This window comes from Sapajus apella, unplaced genomic scaffold (genome assembly GCF_009761245.1).
Source record: "Sapajus apella isolate SASKATOON/1434 unplaced genomic scaffold, GSC_monkey_1.0 scaffold68, whole genome shotgun sequence".
In the NCBI taxonomy this organism is placed as follows: Eukaryota; Metazoa; Chordata; class Mammalia; order Primates; family Cebidae; genus Sapajus; species Sapajus apella.
In genome coordinates, this window is record NW_022437008.1 from 10,242,483 (window position 1) to 10,259,684 (window position 17,202).

Below are 17,202 nucleotides of genomic sequence, written 5' to 3' on the forward strand. Positions count from 1 at the left end.
CAGGTGTGGTGGTGCATGCCTGTAATCCCAGCTACTTGGGAGGCTAAGGCAGGAGAATCACTTGAACCTGGGAGGCAGAGGTTTCACTGAGCCGAGATTGTGCCACTGCACTCCAGCCTGGGAAACAAGAGCAAAAAACAGTCTCAAAAAAGAGTGAAATAAAAAAAAAAAAAAAAAAAAAAAGGGAAGAAGATGCTGGAGGGAATAAAAGGGAATGTTTTATTAACAGGGAGAGAATTAGCTTCTCTTTACAATTATAAGTGAATTTATCTTTATTCTTTTCTTATTTCAACTTTTCCATAACTAAGCATGCATTCATTTTATATTCAGAATAAAAATTTTAAAATCGAATTCACATTTGGGGAAAAAAAATTCTTTGAACATTCAACTTGAATCTTTTTTTGTCTCTTAATTTCCTTTGAAACGTTACACACAAAAATTCCACACTTACTTAATCACCAACCCAAGTACTATTTTTTTTAAACTGTGCAGAAACTTGAAGAATGACAAAAGGATTTGTATATATGATTCTTGTCCCTTATCCTGAAAACTTTCATAAACAACTGCAGAAACTCCAACAACAAAAACATGTGAAATCTCCAGAAAGTTTAGAAGTTGTTCTCTGTTCAAGAGGAGGGGGAAAAAAAGGAAAAAAAAAAAAAACCCATAAAGAAAAAGCCCAAACAGAAGGCCCTATACAAAACAGTGACTGAAAACTTTGTAGTCAGTAAAATATGGACTCTGAAAAACAGTTTACAAATCTGCCTAACGCCGTAAAACAAAGTCATCAGCTTTTACAAGCTTTAAAAGTATGTAGATCAACATTCCACATATTGTACATAATAAAATAAATTTTCTATAGCCATGTGAAAGCAACTCAAGAAAACAGTTTCAGGTATTCATAAGAAATATACTATAAACCATGGCATTATTACAATGAAATAGTTCCGTGTTTCTGTGTACAAGGAATCCCTCAAAATCATGTGACATATAGACAGGTATACAATGTGTGCATAAAATAGGTATCTTCACCCCAATTGACTGATAGGAAAGAGGAATTCCAACAGAAAAAAAAAAAGAGAGAAAAATCAAATCTTCACCTGAGACTTTTGCCTATACAGGTATGCTTTCTTGGTTATTTCCTACTCTAAATTCTAATAGAAACTATTACTCTTTTCCTCTTAACAATTATTTTTGTCCAGTTTCCTTTGAAAAATAACAAATATTTGCTTTAGACTCTCTCTCAAAACTCACATACTAGAGCATTTTGGAGCTTTTATGTCTAAATTTAAAGCTATTCTTTCCAAAATTAAACACTTGAACAAAATACATTTTTCTATATTTTGGTCTGCTTCATGTAATTTCAAAGATACCTTTACCAAAAATCCTTTTAAGATAAAGGAAGACAATAAATTTTTGACAACTCACACGTATACGATTTATGATTACAAGTAACACCTAACATCAACATGATTTGCCAGGTGCCCCATGTACTATTTCATTTCCTTCTCACCAGTCAACATAAAGGAAGGAGACTTCCTTTTTGCGTGTGTAGGAGCTATTCAATAAAGTCACTGCAGTGCATTAAAAATAACCATTAATTCTTTTTCACGCCTCCTCTCAACAGGTGGGTGTTATCTTCCCACAGTGTGAATCTTCACTGGCTTTGTGAGTTCCTTCGACCAACATAATGTGGCCTGGCAGCTTCCATTCTTGCTGCCCTGGGATGCCCACAGAAAGTAAGCCAGACAAAAGAGTACACGGATGTAGAGGCTCAACCAACAGCACCGGACAGACAACACAGCTGACCCGGCCACCAACTAGCTGCAAGCAGGGCAGTGAGCCCAGACAAGACGAGCAGAAGAACCACACAGGTGAGCCCAGCTTAATAGGCACACCCACTGAATCCTGTGCAAGTAAACGGTGGTCGTTTCAGGCCACTAAGTTTTGGAGCAACTTTACTACGGAGCAATAAAATAATAAATATATCACCTTAGCAAGGATATATTTTGAGTTACAGAGCTGTACTCTTTGTGATATAGCAATTATTTATTTAAAAAAAAAAAAGTTCCAGGTCTCATTTTGTAATTCTGGAAGTTAGATGTTTGACACACAGTGAAATTTACGGAAGTGAGGTAAAGAGGAACAGTTAGTTAATGATATAGGATAGATATAGTGTTAAATGAACAGGTACAATCTGATTTCATTTTTGTCCAAAAGGATGGGAGCCATATATAAACATGTAGGTGAATACACATATACAACACACACACACTTACATATATACACAAACACTTACGTTATGCAAACCATTTCTGAAAAGATTTCTGAGCAACTGGTAAAAACTGTTGCTTCCAGAAAACAGAACTGAGGGGCCAGGCCCAGTGGTTCACGCCTGTAATCCTAGCACTCTGGGAGGCCGAGGCGAGTGGATTGCCTGAACTCAGGAGTTTGAGACCAGTCACGGTGTTTGGCAACACGGTGAAACCCTGTCTCTTCTAAAACATACACAAAAAATTAGCCGGGCGTGGCAGCGTGTGCCTGAAATCCCAGGTACTTGGGAGGCTGAGGCAGGAGAATCGCTTCAACCCGGGAGGCAGAGGTTTCAGTGAGCCAAGATTGCGCCATTGCACTCCAGCCTGGGCGACAGAGCAAGACTCCGTCTCAAAAAGAAAAAGAAAACAGAACTGAGAATTAGGGGACAAAGGTAGGAGGAACCATTTACATCCTTTCATACTTTCTAAATTTTGAAACATGTAAATGTATTGCCTAATTTAAAATTTTTTTATTTAAATCTTTAAAAGTTAATATACAGTCTTTCTTATCTCTTAAAGACATACACTGAAGTATTTCTGGATGGAGTGATATGACTTAGATTCATTTCAAAATTGGAGGTGGGATAGTCAGAATGGTTTTTATTCAAAAGTCAAAAAATATAGGCCAGGCACAGTGGCTCATGCCAGTAATTCCAGCACTTCTGAAGGCCGAGGCAGGCAGACCACCTGAGGTTGGGAGCTCAAGACCAACTTGACCAATATGGAGAAATCCTGTCTCTACTAAAAATACAAAATTAGCTGGGTGTGGTGGCACAGCATGCCTGTAGTCCCAGCTACTCAGAAGGCTGAGGCAAGAGAATCACTTGAACCCGGGAGGCAGATGTTGAGGTGAGCCAATCACGCCATTGCACAGGCAATGGGCAGCAAGACCAAAACTCTGTCTCATGAACAAACAAAAAACAGAGGTTGGCAGTACTGCAGAAAAAGGGGAATGTTTTTCCACTGTTGGTGGGACTACTGGGCCACTGTAGAGAGCAATTTGGAGGTTTCTCAGAACTAAACTGAACAACCATTCAACCCAGCAATCCCATTACTAAATACAGACCACCCCCCAAAATTATCATTCTGCCAAAAAGATACATGCACCTGTATGTTCTCTACAGCACTGTTCACAACAGCGAAGACATGGAGTCAATCCAAGTGCCCATCAACAGTGAGCTGGATAATAAAACTGTGGTACATATATACCATGGACTACTACATAGCCATAAAAAAGAAGAAATATTTGCTGTAACATGGATGCAGCAGGAAACCTCTATCCTAATGAATTAATGTAGAAACAGAAAACCAAATACTGTATGTTCTCACTTAAAGTGGGAGTTAACCATTGGGGACACATGGACATAAAGATGGGAACAATAAACATTGGGGAAATATAAGAGCAGGGAGGAAGGGCAGGGACAGGGGCTGAATAACGGTCTACTGGGTACCACGCTCACTATCTGGGTGATGGGTTCAACTGTACCTCAAACCTCAGCATCACGTAATGCGCCTTTGCAACAAACCTCTACATGTACCTCCCGAATCTAAAAAAAGTTAAAAAAAAAAAAAAAAAATGGAGGCAGGAGTAGATGGCAAGGTAAGATGTTGAAACAGTTTAGAGAAAATCATGAGTTGATAATTATCAAAGCTGATGAGTACATGAGGATTCACTATACTACTCTATCACCTCTTACTTGGAACTCTTCATAACAAAATGTGATTTTAAAACATTCATGTAAAGCTATAACAATAATTCACAGAGGGCCAACTCTCTCTCCATCATTACAAAAAATAGAATAAACACTAAATATTCACAAATATTTACAAAGCACTGGCTTTTTTTTTTTTGTCTGACAATTAAAATTTTCAAAAGAGACATATGAGCTACTATTAATACTTATTGAGTGCCAGGCAGAGTGTTCTATAGACATGATCTCATTTGATCTTCACTACAACCCTGTGAGTTAAGTAGTGTATCATCATCACTTTATAAGAAAAAAACTGAGATTCTTAACGTAATTGTTCAGGTCAAAACGTTAATAAATGACAGGATTCAAATACAGTCTGTGACTCCAAATGCCATGCTCTTTAAGGAAGAATTGGAAAGAAAATTACAAATAATCCACAAATGATCAGCCACTAGTGGACCAAACATTGGGAAGTATCTTCATACTTTAATGAGATGACAGTGTGTGAATTTCATAATACCTTATTTCCTGAGTTAAGTAAAAGAGATTATAAAGAAAAAACGTATGATTAAAAAACATTTTTAAAATCCTCACTAAACTGAAAACCATTATTATTAGCTCTAAAATAATGTCATACAAATTCTCAACCACTACGCTTGACTCTTTCCTTTTTATCTGTTATTAAGTAAACAAATATTATAAATGTCTTAGTTCACCAAAGTTCCAGGATTTAAATTAATTTTCTTAAAGACTTTTTTGGGTAGATCCTGTGGTCCCAAGCCATTGTCACTCCTATTTTTCTACAAATATTTTGACTCCCTGTCCTACATTTTTTTTAAACAAAAAACAATTTAGATTATTTCTGAACCTAGAATATACATTCTTGTTCCTTAAAGAATCCTTTAAAAATTACACAAACGAAAAAAAAAATTACACAAACAAAGCATAAACATCACTAGCATAACAATGCATTTTTCAAATCATGCATTTTATTCTTCTTTATTATACTGGTATGTACCCATAAAGAAGAGGAGCTTAACAGAGATTGTATTTTATACTAGGCTAATACCAAGGGTTAAATAAGAATTAAAGCAACATGCTTTAAAAAGTAGTGTGTGAGACACCCTAAGAATGGCTCCAGCCTCTGAACTCCTGTACTTGCTTCCTATCTCTGCAAGTAGCACAAAATTATTGTGATTTCCCTGTTTAATGTCTGACTATGAATTCTTCCAAGGCAGGGTCTTTCAATTCTAAACAGCAGCACAATACTGGCATACGGTAGGAACTCAATCATTGTTTGTGGAATTAAGAGAATGCAAAAATATCACAAGAATTCCACCATGCTCCCAAATAGCAATTTCCTGGCTTTCAGGGAAATGCAGACACTTTGGTCTCAATTTTTTGATATAATGAATTGATAAACTTACTGACCATTCAGATTTGAGCAATATGATACCATGTACAGATCCTCATTAAAAGCAAACAGAAAAGTCTGTTTCCTGAACCAAATCAGAAATGATTCAGAGGAAAATGCAAATTCTAACTGGAAAAAAATAACTTTAATTTTTTAATGTATAAAGTACTGTATTACTTCAAGATATGTATAGGCAAATATGCTAAGCTTCTATAGTTTAGAGGGTTTTAAAAAACTGAAACATGAAATTGAGGGCTACCTGAACCTGTCGTGAAGTAAATGCCACATTTCTGTCACTGCTCACTAGACTTGTGCACTACTAGAGCATTTGTAAACTAAGATGTGATACAGAAAATAACCATATATTTGGTGTTCATTTACCCAAACATTTATTAAGTGCCTATTCTGAACCAAACACAGAGTAGGGGTTGTGAATAAATGGATGAAAACGTGCCTTTATCCTTAAAGAACTCTCTAATAAGAATCTTATAAAATGAACCACAAGCAAGTTACTATTCACCCATTTATGTAAACTAGCGTCTATTCTCAGTGAATACCTTTCTAATTTCCTGAGCTTCTTACCAAAACCAATAGATAGAAGTCCACATTAACAAAACTTCCCCTGGAAATTATTTGTAAAATGAGCCACTCTGACTCAATGTGCTGGGGAAAAAATTCTTTGGCCAAGGACTTGTATTTCAAGTTTTAACCTGAACTGAATGTATAATGAAAGGCCAATGGACCATTATGGAAATGTTGACAGTCTTACACCACCAGTGGAAGCAACTACAACGATGCATTTATTGAAAATTAATGAAGTCCTGAATTTTTATTTATAAAGTGGGTATTATTAGTTTTAGATTATTTTCTGCAAGCCAACAGTCAAAATTTAATAAGATGATGTATACAGATTGCACTGATTTTCACTCTTATCCACTGCCTGCAGCCTATGTGCATTTAAACCAAAAAACATTTGATATACACTAACTATAAATTATTTCCTTGGAGATCTCTCAGGCATGAAGAAAAAGCCTCTTAAAATAAATTTAAAATATTATATGCTTGATGGTGTATAACCAAAGGTTTAATCTCACCACTAAAGGGGCAGTTACCATGATTTTTGCAATAACCCTGCAGACAATAATCAAGACAGCTCCTGTTGTTCTCTCAGTAAAATCTTCATAAGCACAGCATGGATATATTGTAATTTGATATCTGTAAGATCAACAGCTATACCTCATGACAACTCATAATATAAGATTTTATTCACCATTAAATTGAGCATTTTCCTCAGAAGCCAAAGGAAAGTGTGTTATTTACCAAACATGGTCCTATTAACTATAGATTAGCACATTAAAGTAGATAATGCTTTCTCTCTTAAAAGAAAAAAAAAAAAAAAAAACAAAAAAGAAAAAAAACAAGTACAGTCAATAAAACAAGCTCTGAAAAGTAGACAATTTGATATTTTTCAAACTTTGGGAAAACATTTCTGTGCCCTATTTCCATCATTATTTTAAAGTAACTGATTCCAATTGTTTTTCCACTAAAATGTAAGAAATATCTCCAAAAAAGAACTATGATTACATTCAAAAATGTCTCAGTCTCCAATTCATAATATCAACAGTATTCTAACTTAAAAAAAAAAAGAAAGAAAGAAAGAAAGAAAGGAAAGAAGGCACTTAGAATAAACACAAGTAGTAACACAACGTCAGAAAATCAGAAACGTGTAATTCAGAAAAGGGTGAAAGACAATATAAATTAGTATCAAAGGCATTCAAAATGGAGCTTACTAGAAGAATTCAATTACTGGTCACATATACACACACAAACAGCAAACACATTATTTAAACACAAGTAGGTTACCCCATCAGTATTTCAGAAGTGTAATAAAACCATCTTTCACTCACCAATGCTGGATTTTCTCTTGGCAGTTAGTGACCACCTGTCATGAAAACAGATAACTACTCATGAAAAAAACAGAGCTATGCACAGAGCTACAAAAATCAGTGTATCTGAAAACAAGAACAGTGGCTTTACAGATTTAATGGCATCTCAGTATACATTTTTACTTGTCAAGTGCACAGAGATGTGAATGTTGGTTTTTAAGCAGCACACTTTATCATAACCCTCTAATGCGGGCTGATAACTGCAGAACAAATTACAGCTTTCTGATTCATACTTTGGTACAAAACCCGCTTCATAACTATTAGGTGACAAATGATATAAGATAACTAGTCTTTTGTACAATCTACAGACCTGTTCTCAGTATTACACATTTTGTAGAATACGTAAATATTATAAATAACAAGAAACCAATGTAACATCCACGTTTCATCAGTTAAAAAAAAAAAAAAAAAAAAGAAATGACAGTAGTGAAAATACTTTATTTTGTCAGTATATCTCCAAACATTTTCACCTGTAATTTTTATTCTGACGCATTAAAAAATGAATTCAGTGATATTTTTCTACTACATTTTCAAGAAGAAATACTTGGGATAAGGAGATGCTCTGAACAGCTCATTTGTTCCCCAGTGAATTATGATAAAGATTGTAAGCACTTCACAGACAGTTTAAGCTATGTTTATAATACTATAACAATGAAATTAAGCACAAAAGTTATTTGTTTTCCTTGGAGATATTTCAGTACATTCTCAAAATGCTCAGAAAATAAGAACACTTAGTCAATAAAGAAAAATGCAATTTTAAAAAATAACACTATTTTTGAAGAAAATTTAAAAATTAACACTATTTTCAAGGATTGCTAATTATCTCTACTTTTAAATTATCTATTAATAAAAATTTTAAACAGCAGACTAGAATACCATAGCATCATTTTAGGGACAGAGACACTAGGAGATGAAAGCCAAAATGCTTAAGATTAGGCCATGTGAAAAAGACAGCAGCATTATCTGGTTTGCAAAACGCTGCTCTAGTTCACTGCTCTAAATGCCAATATTATCTCTTGTGTATGCTCAATGTTTCACACCACCCCCCCAAAAAAAAAAAACCACAAGATTTTTTTTTAAACCTGTCACTAAATTCCTCTATTATAACATTTAATTCCTGAAATAGATGTCTTCTTTGGGGACATTTTAAATACTAAGACAGCAATCCTGTACCAAAATACATGCTATATTCAGAAACTCAACCATACTACACATTAACTCAGCATAAAAAGTCCATTTTAGAATGAAGATCTCTCAGTAAGTATCAATCACATAGCAACACTTAATAACAGTGGCAATATATAATAGAGTACTGACTTTACATCTGGAAGAGCCAAGCTAAAACTACATCAACCCGTTTCACTGTTTCTGATTTGGCAGTAATTACAAAATAGACAAACAGAATTCAATGTAAATTGAAAAAGGAAAAAAATGTTCATGAAATCCTTTTTATAAAGTTCCTATTTAACAACCCCATTAATAGATGAGACCCAAAAACAGTCAGGATGTTTTCCAATCCCAATGCATGTGTTTCCAAGCATGAAGTGAGCCAAAAGCACAGAAAGCAAAGCCCTGCAAACCATAAGAGCAGAATGTTCATTAACCTCTACATGATAATCCTTTCGTAGCTGCATATTAACTAGTTACATATTCATAATCATTTACATTATTTAAAGGACCTTCGAGGAAATTTTCTAAGCTATATCCATTAGTGACAGTGTTAAAGGTTATAGAAGATAGTCTACCTAATGTTTCCAGGAAGCCTTTTTAATTAGTAAATATGTAAATTTGGCACATATGCTTTTTATGTTTAAAAAACACGTCACTGGTAGAATGGCATGTGCTCTTGCCATCACTCCCCATAGTCTAACCCCGACTTTGTTCTGGCCATCCTTCCCCTGTTCCTTTTATTTTCCTAAAATAGGCTTCCTAGGAAAACAGACCAACAACAAAATCCATTTCACAACGTACAAGAGAAATTTTCACTACCAAAATGCTGCCTCACATTTTCAAGTCTTTATTAGTATATAACATATAGTGTTTAGAACATGGAAGACTTCAAATAAGCACGATCCAAACGTAAACTACACAAGAAATATTTTGGAAATAAGAAATAAGGGGTAAGATGAAAGAGGTAGATGTGAAAATACTCAGACTAGCCTTCTGATGGAATGCCTATGGTTATCTTTCTTTACATGATTTACGGTACACTTACTTGCAGAAAAAGATTTAAGCCCAAGCAGTTCTATTATATTGAGTTTTTTTTTTTTTTTTTAGTTTTCTTCTGTTTTATAGAAAGTTATTCAAAGAAACAAAATAGTAAATTTCTACAACTTAGAAATTATAGAAGGGGTTAAAAAAGAAGCCTTATTTTTCTCTTAAGTTAAATTATTCCAAATAATCTTATTTCTCCTGAAAAGGGACTTAGATTAATTCCTTTAAGTATTAAATTTTAAAAGTAACCATAAGGCAGTGAGCCTTGTCCTACAAGCAACACTTGAAAACACAGCAAAAGAAACAAAAACGTTTCATTACTTTAAGATCAAAATGGAAGAACAATATTAGTTTTTTATTTTTTAAACCTGCCAAAACATGCAAAAGTGCCCCTAAAGAAAAAAATCTTATTGTATCATTTTCATTTTTTTCAAAAACAGTTACTAGGCTTCGACATCAAAATAACTGAACTAGTAAATTCTTGAATATAAAGACCTCATTTACACTCAAGAGTTTATAATAAAGTACGTACCTACATAGAAGTGCGGCAGGAAGTCCACGGTAAAGAAAAAACTATGAGCTGATTTACCACCATTTCGGAGTCTTTACCAACAAGCCAGTGGCTACTAAGTCATATGGCGTACATTCTTTACAACGCAAAACTGTCTTCAACCTATGAGCAGTACCAACAGTGGGATATGCCAACGCTGCGTAAGACAAAACAAGCTGCCAAGAGTTCGGTGAAGGAGCTTTTAATATTTACTTGGAGAGGAAACTTGTATTCAGAGAAGAAGTAATTTATTTAATATTACACAACTGTCCAGGAACTGGTAAGAGATGAAATCAGTTTTAAAACCCAGTCTTTCTAATAGGGATTCTATCTAATCCTAAGGCCCACAGTCCCTATACTGGCCTGCTTCCAACCGTATGCAACTTACTGGAAAACGGCAGAAAAACACTGGTGACATCTGCAGTCTTAAAACATTGGCTGCTGTTGCTATTTCTCCTCCACTAGTTCCTCAGTCCCACAGTCATGAATAAGACCTTGCCAATCATGTCAGTAAAAGCAAATTCCATGAGCTTAAGTTCACCAATTCACTAACATTATAATCCTTATTTCTTCCAATGCCTCTTTCAGATGAAAAAAGTAAGAACAAACAACATAGTTCTCAAACATCATTTACTAGTATATCTGTTAGGTTTAGTTAAAGGTGGAAGGGTACTGTGCTAACCCTATAATTACTATCACACCACATCATATTTTTAAGATATTTATAAATTAATAGGGTTAGATGCCCAGAAGGACAATGATGGACAGTCCACCCTGATGAACTAAGATTTTTCTGTTCATTAGTGTCCAGCTAACATATACATACATTCTGTTACCAAGGGTTAAAATAACATTTGACAATTTTTAAGGTCCACAAGTTATATGGAAAATAGAAATAATCATTTCTTAGCTGTTGTTCCTCAGAAGCTGCTTTTTAGAAATTTTTTTTATTAAGGATAGCAGTAACATGCAGTAGGCTCTCCAGTACTTAAAATTTTTATTTGTGCTATTTATATTGGTGACAGACCACAAGAGGGCATAAACCTACGAGTTTTGCAAGTTCAACACAACGCCGCATTAAAACTAGACTGGAGCAGAAAGCCTAAAAGGTCAAGAGTGTTTCTTGATCTTTGACACTTTTCTCAAAAACGCTTCACTTCTAAAACTTTTCTCACCAAACTGCAATTTTAAATTCTGCCCGTATGGGTTAATGCATAATACAACAGTTTGGGAACTGTGCTAATCAGAGCTGTCTAAATTTACATAGTTTGCTTCTCTTGCTAGACTGTAGCTTCAAGACAGATCTTACTATTTTGGTTTTAAAGCTGCTGAGTCAAAAAGAAAATAGTATCGGGGGAGCTGAAGCCAATGGATACCGGACATACACTGTTATGTGACAGTTACTTAAAAGCTGAGAATAATTTCTTAAAAGATAGATTTGTCAAGTAGGTATATAAATATCAGTACCAAAGTATATAAGAAGTGTGCTTTCAACAAAATTTGCAGAATTACAAATCTTTTAAATAACCCTTTGCAAAGGAAGGAATTGACTACAGGTTCCTAACAGTAAAAAAAAAAAAAGGCAATAAGCACTGGGATAAATTGCAATAAATTGAGGGTCACTGTATAAAAACCAGCATAGGCTGGGCACAGTGGCTCACGCCTGTAATCCCAGAACTTTGGGAGACTGAGGCTGGTGGATCACATGATGCCAGAAGTTCAGCAGCCTGGTCAACAAAGTGCAACCCTGTCTCTACTAAAAATTAAGAAATTAGCCAGGCGTGGTGGTGCACGCCTGTAATGCCAGCTACTCAGGTAGCTTGAATTGCTTGAACCAGGGAGGTGGAGGTTGCAGTGAAGTGAAATGGCACCACTGCACTCCAGCCTGAGAGACAGAGGGAGACCCTGCCTCATAAATAAACAAACAAACCACCATAAAAGTAAAGAAAACCATTTCAATTTTAAACAAATTATGTTATAAATATGCTGAGAAGCAAAACTGCTAATGAAATCCAAGTTAAATTGTACGGAGTCACTTCTTAAAACACTGACGTGTTCTTATTTAAAATTGCAGCTAAGATGGAATCAAAACAAAAACAGTCTCCTTAATCCTTACCTTTACGTTTTAGCCAGATTCCTCCTACACAGGCTTCTAAGGCATTTCTGTCTGTATTCCAATCTAGTCTCATTGTATACAAATATCAGACTATGTCTAATGTCCTTTGGCATTGTACATCTCACTCCCTTGTTGGCTTGACCTCCAAACTAGACTCTTTTTTTCTTTCAGTAATCATTATTAGCTATCTTTAGTATGCTATTAGTTTTCTCCTATTGGAAATATTTTAAGGGTGGTAACATGCACATTCAGTAATTTTTTGTTGTTGTTGTTTGAGACAGAGTCTGGCTCTGTCACCCAGGCTGGAGTGCAGTTAGTGTGATCTCGACTCACTGCAACCTCTGCCTCCCAGGTTCAAGCAATTCTCCTGCCTCAGCCTCCCAAGTAGCTAGGACTACAGGTGCATGCTACCTCACCCAGCCAATTTTTGTTTTTTAGTAGAGACAGGGTTTCATCACGTTGGCCAGAATCGTCTTGATCTCTTGACCTTGTGATCCACCCACCTCAACCTCCAAAGTGCTGGGATTATAGGCGTGAGCCACCGCGCCACGCATTCAGCAATATTTCTAAGAATCAAAGTGCTTACATTATTGTAGGGTTTCTGGATTACTTGAACTAGAGATCCAGAAACTCTTAGCTGTTGTGGCTGAAAGCTCCATGAGGTAGGGGCCATTCTCCTTCATCCACCAGCATTCACCGGCCATAAGTAAGTAAACAAGCAACAAGTCCTCTTAAAGAAGTACAGGTCTACTAACACTTACCCCCAAAAACCGCAGGAGACATTTATATTTTAGTAAAGTCATATAGGACATATATATCACATATATCGTATACCCCTGTAGTAAACATAACAACATTTGCAATGAAACATGAATATTCAAAATGTAATAAATGCCTCACCCATATCAGTTACAGTTTTGTCAAAAATGAATATGCTATAAACTTAATAACTGTTTTCAGTGATTTTCAGGCTTCTGAATTACAGATAAGAAATTGTGACCTACATTTCTGAATCTGAAATAACTGAATTCCACCTTGCACGCCCACTGTTTTCTAGAAATATCAATCACTTCTTCTCCATGCACATACCTTCCTTGTAGAAACCTTGCCCTTCTTCCATAAAGAATAGGTAAAGAATCCCATTTCTCCATCTGTAGCCACAATGAATGGAGAGGATGGATACCTGCTGCTAACTAGACCAACCTCATTTACTTTGGACATTAAGAGCCTCGGGTGATTACAGATTCTGTTCCTGAAAAGACGACCACGATGGGATCTGAACAAGCTAACCAACCATCTAAAGCAGCTGGTACATGAAATAACACTATAAACATACAAGAAAACAAAACACACAGACCCATAAAACTCCTGCCCTTGACTTCCTCCTGACTTCTTACATTAAATTCTCTCATAATTTCCTTCTAAGCATTCATATGATTTACAACTAAGAAAACTTCATAGTAGTAAGCTTGCCACACAGATTAGGAGGAGAATATGCCTGTGAAGAACTCAGAGGAAACAAACAGTCCACTGAAGAGTAAATAGAAATAGTAAAAAAAAAAAGAAAAATATCCTCCCAAATAACAAAGAAGTTAAATTTAAACAATCTTATTTAGCATCAATTAAAGAAGTACATTTTTATTTTAAAGAAACATCATTGGCTGGACATGGTGGCTCATACCTGTAATCCCAGCACTTTGGGAGGCCGGGGCAGGTAGATCACCTGAGGTCAGGAGTTCGAGACCAGCCTGGCCAACATGGTGACGCCCTATCTCTACTAAAAATACAAAAAATTAGCCGGGTGTGGTGGCAGGCACCCGTAATCCCAGCTACTTGAGAGGCTGAGGCAGGAAAATCGAACCTGGGAGGCAGAGGTTGCAGTGAGCCAAGGTCGTGCCATTGCACTCCAGCCTGGGCAACAAGAGTGAAACTCCATCTCAAAAAAAAAAAAAAAAAAACCACTGTCAGCGAGACTGTAGTAAAAATCACACTAAGTCACTGCTAGTAGCTATGTAACTTCAAATCTCAGTCTAAACTTCTATAATAACTCCAAGTAGGACAAAAAAGCTTGTAATTCTCACAGAGTAGAAGAGATAGATAAATAGAAACATTATCTCTTTAAAGGCACCCAAGAGCTGCTAAAGCAGGGAGGACAGGAGGGACTAAACATTCAGAGAAGGGAGAACCATGGAGGAGTGAGCTGATCCTCGGAAGCCACTTTTTTCTCAAACAGGAGGCACAGGCAAGAGGCTGAGAATTATGTTAGGCCCTGATAAGATAGCCATGACTAGGAGACAGAAACAAGCAGAACCTTGCGCAGTCTGACAAGGCTATATGGTAGCAAAATTAGAGCGGGAGAGGTCTCAAGTATACAGCTGGTTTCCCTCCCACAGCACCTGTCAAATCCTGAAGCTGTGAAGGCCAAAAAGATAAACTACAACTCTGAAAAGCAGAGCTCAGGATGAAACAAAAATTAAGAGTTCAGAAGCCTCCAAGAAAATATTGCATAGTGAGCAAAATCAGGCTTTCAGATGAAAGCCTGAAGAAACCAGAAGCAGCAGATGCCTTACTAAAACAATACCCTGGCCTTCACTCCACCCAGTACCTGCCTGGAGTAAGGTGACCAGCTCCCCCTGCATCTGCCTCCAGAGAAGAAAGGGTAAGCTTTTTCCAGAGGAAGTTATCACCTTCAGGAATATCTACAATCTTTAAAGATACAATCCCAGCATTTAGTCAAAAATGACTAGGATGCCAAGAAACAGGATCATATAACCAAAAATCAAAAGAAAAAATAAAACAGAACCAAACACACATGCAATCTAGATACTGTTGTTAACAAACATTATAAAGATTAATACATTCAAGGAGACAGAGGAAAAGATAAAAGGAATATATGAAAAAATAGCAATTTTCGGCCGCATGCAGTGGCTCAAGCCTGTAATCTCAGCACTTTGGGAGGCTGAGGTATACAGATCACCTGAGGTTGGGAGTTCGAGACCAGCCTGACCAACATGGAGAAACCCTGTCTCCACAAAAAATACAAAATTAGCTGGGCATGGTAGCAAGAATGCCTATAATCCCAGCTACTCAGGAGGCTGAGGCAGGACAAATTGCTTGCACCCAGGAGGCAGAGGTTGTGGTGAGCCAAGATTGAGCCATTGTACTCCAGCCTGGGCAACAAGAGTGAAACTCCATCTCAGAAAAAAGAAAAACAACAGCAATTTTCACTAGAACATCGAAATCTACATAAAGAAATGAAAATTCTACCTCTGAAAAATCAAAAATCAACTCAATAAATGGCATTAGAAGGAGATTAAATAGCAGAAATCAGGATTTTTGAACCTGATAGGTCAAAAGAAAATATCCAAATTAAAGCCCAGAGATTCAAAACTAAAAAATGGAAAATACAGAAAAGGCCAACAAGACACATGCGAAACACAGTATAAGTACAAGATCCAGAAAGGGAAGAGAGAATGAAGCAAAAGCAATATTGAAAGATCTTGAATTATGGATTTCCTAAAACTCATATCAAAATATCAACAGACTGAAGAAACTCCAAGAATCCCAAGCAAGAGAAGCACAAAGAAAATTACATCAAGGCACAACATAGTTACAGTGATGAAAACCAAAGAAAAAAAGAAAACTTAATGTGCAGCTGGGGGTAGGAGGAGGAGGCATAGGGGAGATTCACCGCCTTCAAAGGAGTGAGTGACAAGACTTAGAGCTAGAGCTAACTTCAACATCAATGACAGAAAGTGAAAGGTAATAGAATAATATCTCGAAATGCTGAAAAAAATAACACATCAGCTGGGTACAGTGGCTCACACCGGTAATCCCAGCACTTTGGGAGGCCGAGGCACGCACTTCACACGGTCAAGAGATCGAGACCATCCTGGCCAACATGATGAAACTGTGTTCTAAAAAACATAAATTAAATAATTTTTTTAAAAAAACTGAAAATCAATAGTAACAAACACAGCAAATAGATCCTCCAACATGAAGGAAAAACAATAACATTTTCAACAGAAAATTCTGCACAAGGAGACTTTCATTAAAAGAAATACTAAAGGTTTATTAAACTGGACATGCTGTTAATTAAATGTGATATCTAAAAAAATTAAACAATCAGATATTATTAAATAAGTGTAATCTGTTAAAAAAAAAAAAAAAGACAGCAACAACAACAAAAAAGGACTCCTCAGAGTAATATAAATGCTTAAGGAATTAAAAAGCAAAGGTATAGGTTAAAAAATAAAGGTGGGGTAAAGATAAATCAATACTGACAGAACAATTAAATACAGTGTTGCTGTATTTAAAATACGTAGAATTAAAATGTATGGGAGCAATCACGCAAGAGGTGGGCTGGATAAATGAATGAATGCTGTGATCTCTAGAGACATGAGATTTCCTTAGTGCAAAGAAATTGTAAAAAAAAAAAATATATATATATATATATATACTATAAATACATATTTAGTACTAAAGCACACAAAAAGTATAGTATAAAAGTAGTTAAAAAAATGTATCACAAACAAGTTAATAGGAGGAAATAACAATAAGAAATGTTTGATCCAGAGGAAGGAAAAAAAAAAAAAGCAGAAAGAAAAAAGAACATAAAAACAGGTAAACTAGAACTGCAATGAGATACCACTTCACACTCCACTCATGAGGACAGCCCTCACAGAAAATAAAAACAGCAAATGCCAAAAGTTGCCTAGTTTGTGGCCTGGAACCCTTGAGAATATGTCTGCGAATGTAAAATGGTACATTCACCAGGGAAAGCAGTGAGGCAGCTCCATAAAAATCAAATATAGAATTACCATATGACCCAGAAATTCCACCTCTCGAGCATACCCCAAAGAATCAAAAGCACATACTTGAACAAAACCCATGTTCATAGCAGCATTACTCAAAATCACCAAAAGTATCCATGGACGCTAGAATAAACAAAAGTGT

The 17,202-nt window shown here is 35.9% G+C and overlaps 1 protein-coding gene across 3 annotated transcripts in view; it reads right to left on the minus strand.

Moving 5' to 3' along the window:
- Positions 1 to 17,202, minus strand: part of URI1 (URI1 prefoldin like chaperone) — a 74,691-nt gene that overhangs the window by 38,454 nt on the left and 19,035 nt on the right. For 2 of the 3 annotated variants that reach the window (XM_032249177.1, XM_032249178.1), the window contains exon 2: positions 7,328 to 7,362. The exons of the other annotated variant lie outside the window; for it this stretch is intronic. In XM_032249177.1, coding sequence (XP_032105068.1) covers positions 7,328 to 7,362 — 35 coding nt within the window. The remainder of the gene's footprint in view (positions 1 to 7,327; positions 7,363 to 17,202) is intronic. 3 annotated transcript variants of the gene reach the window in all.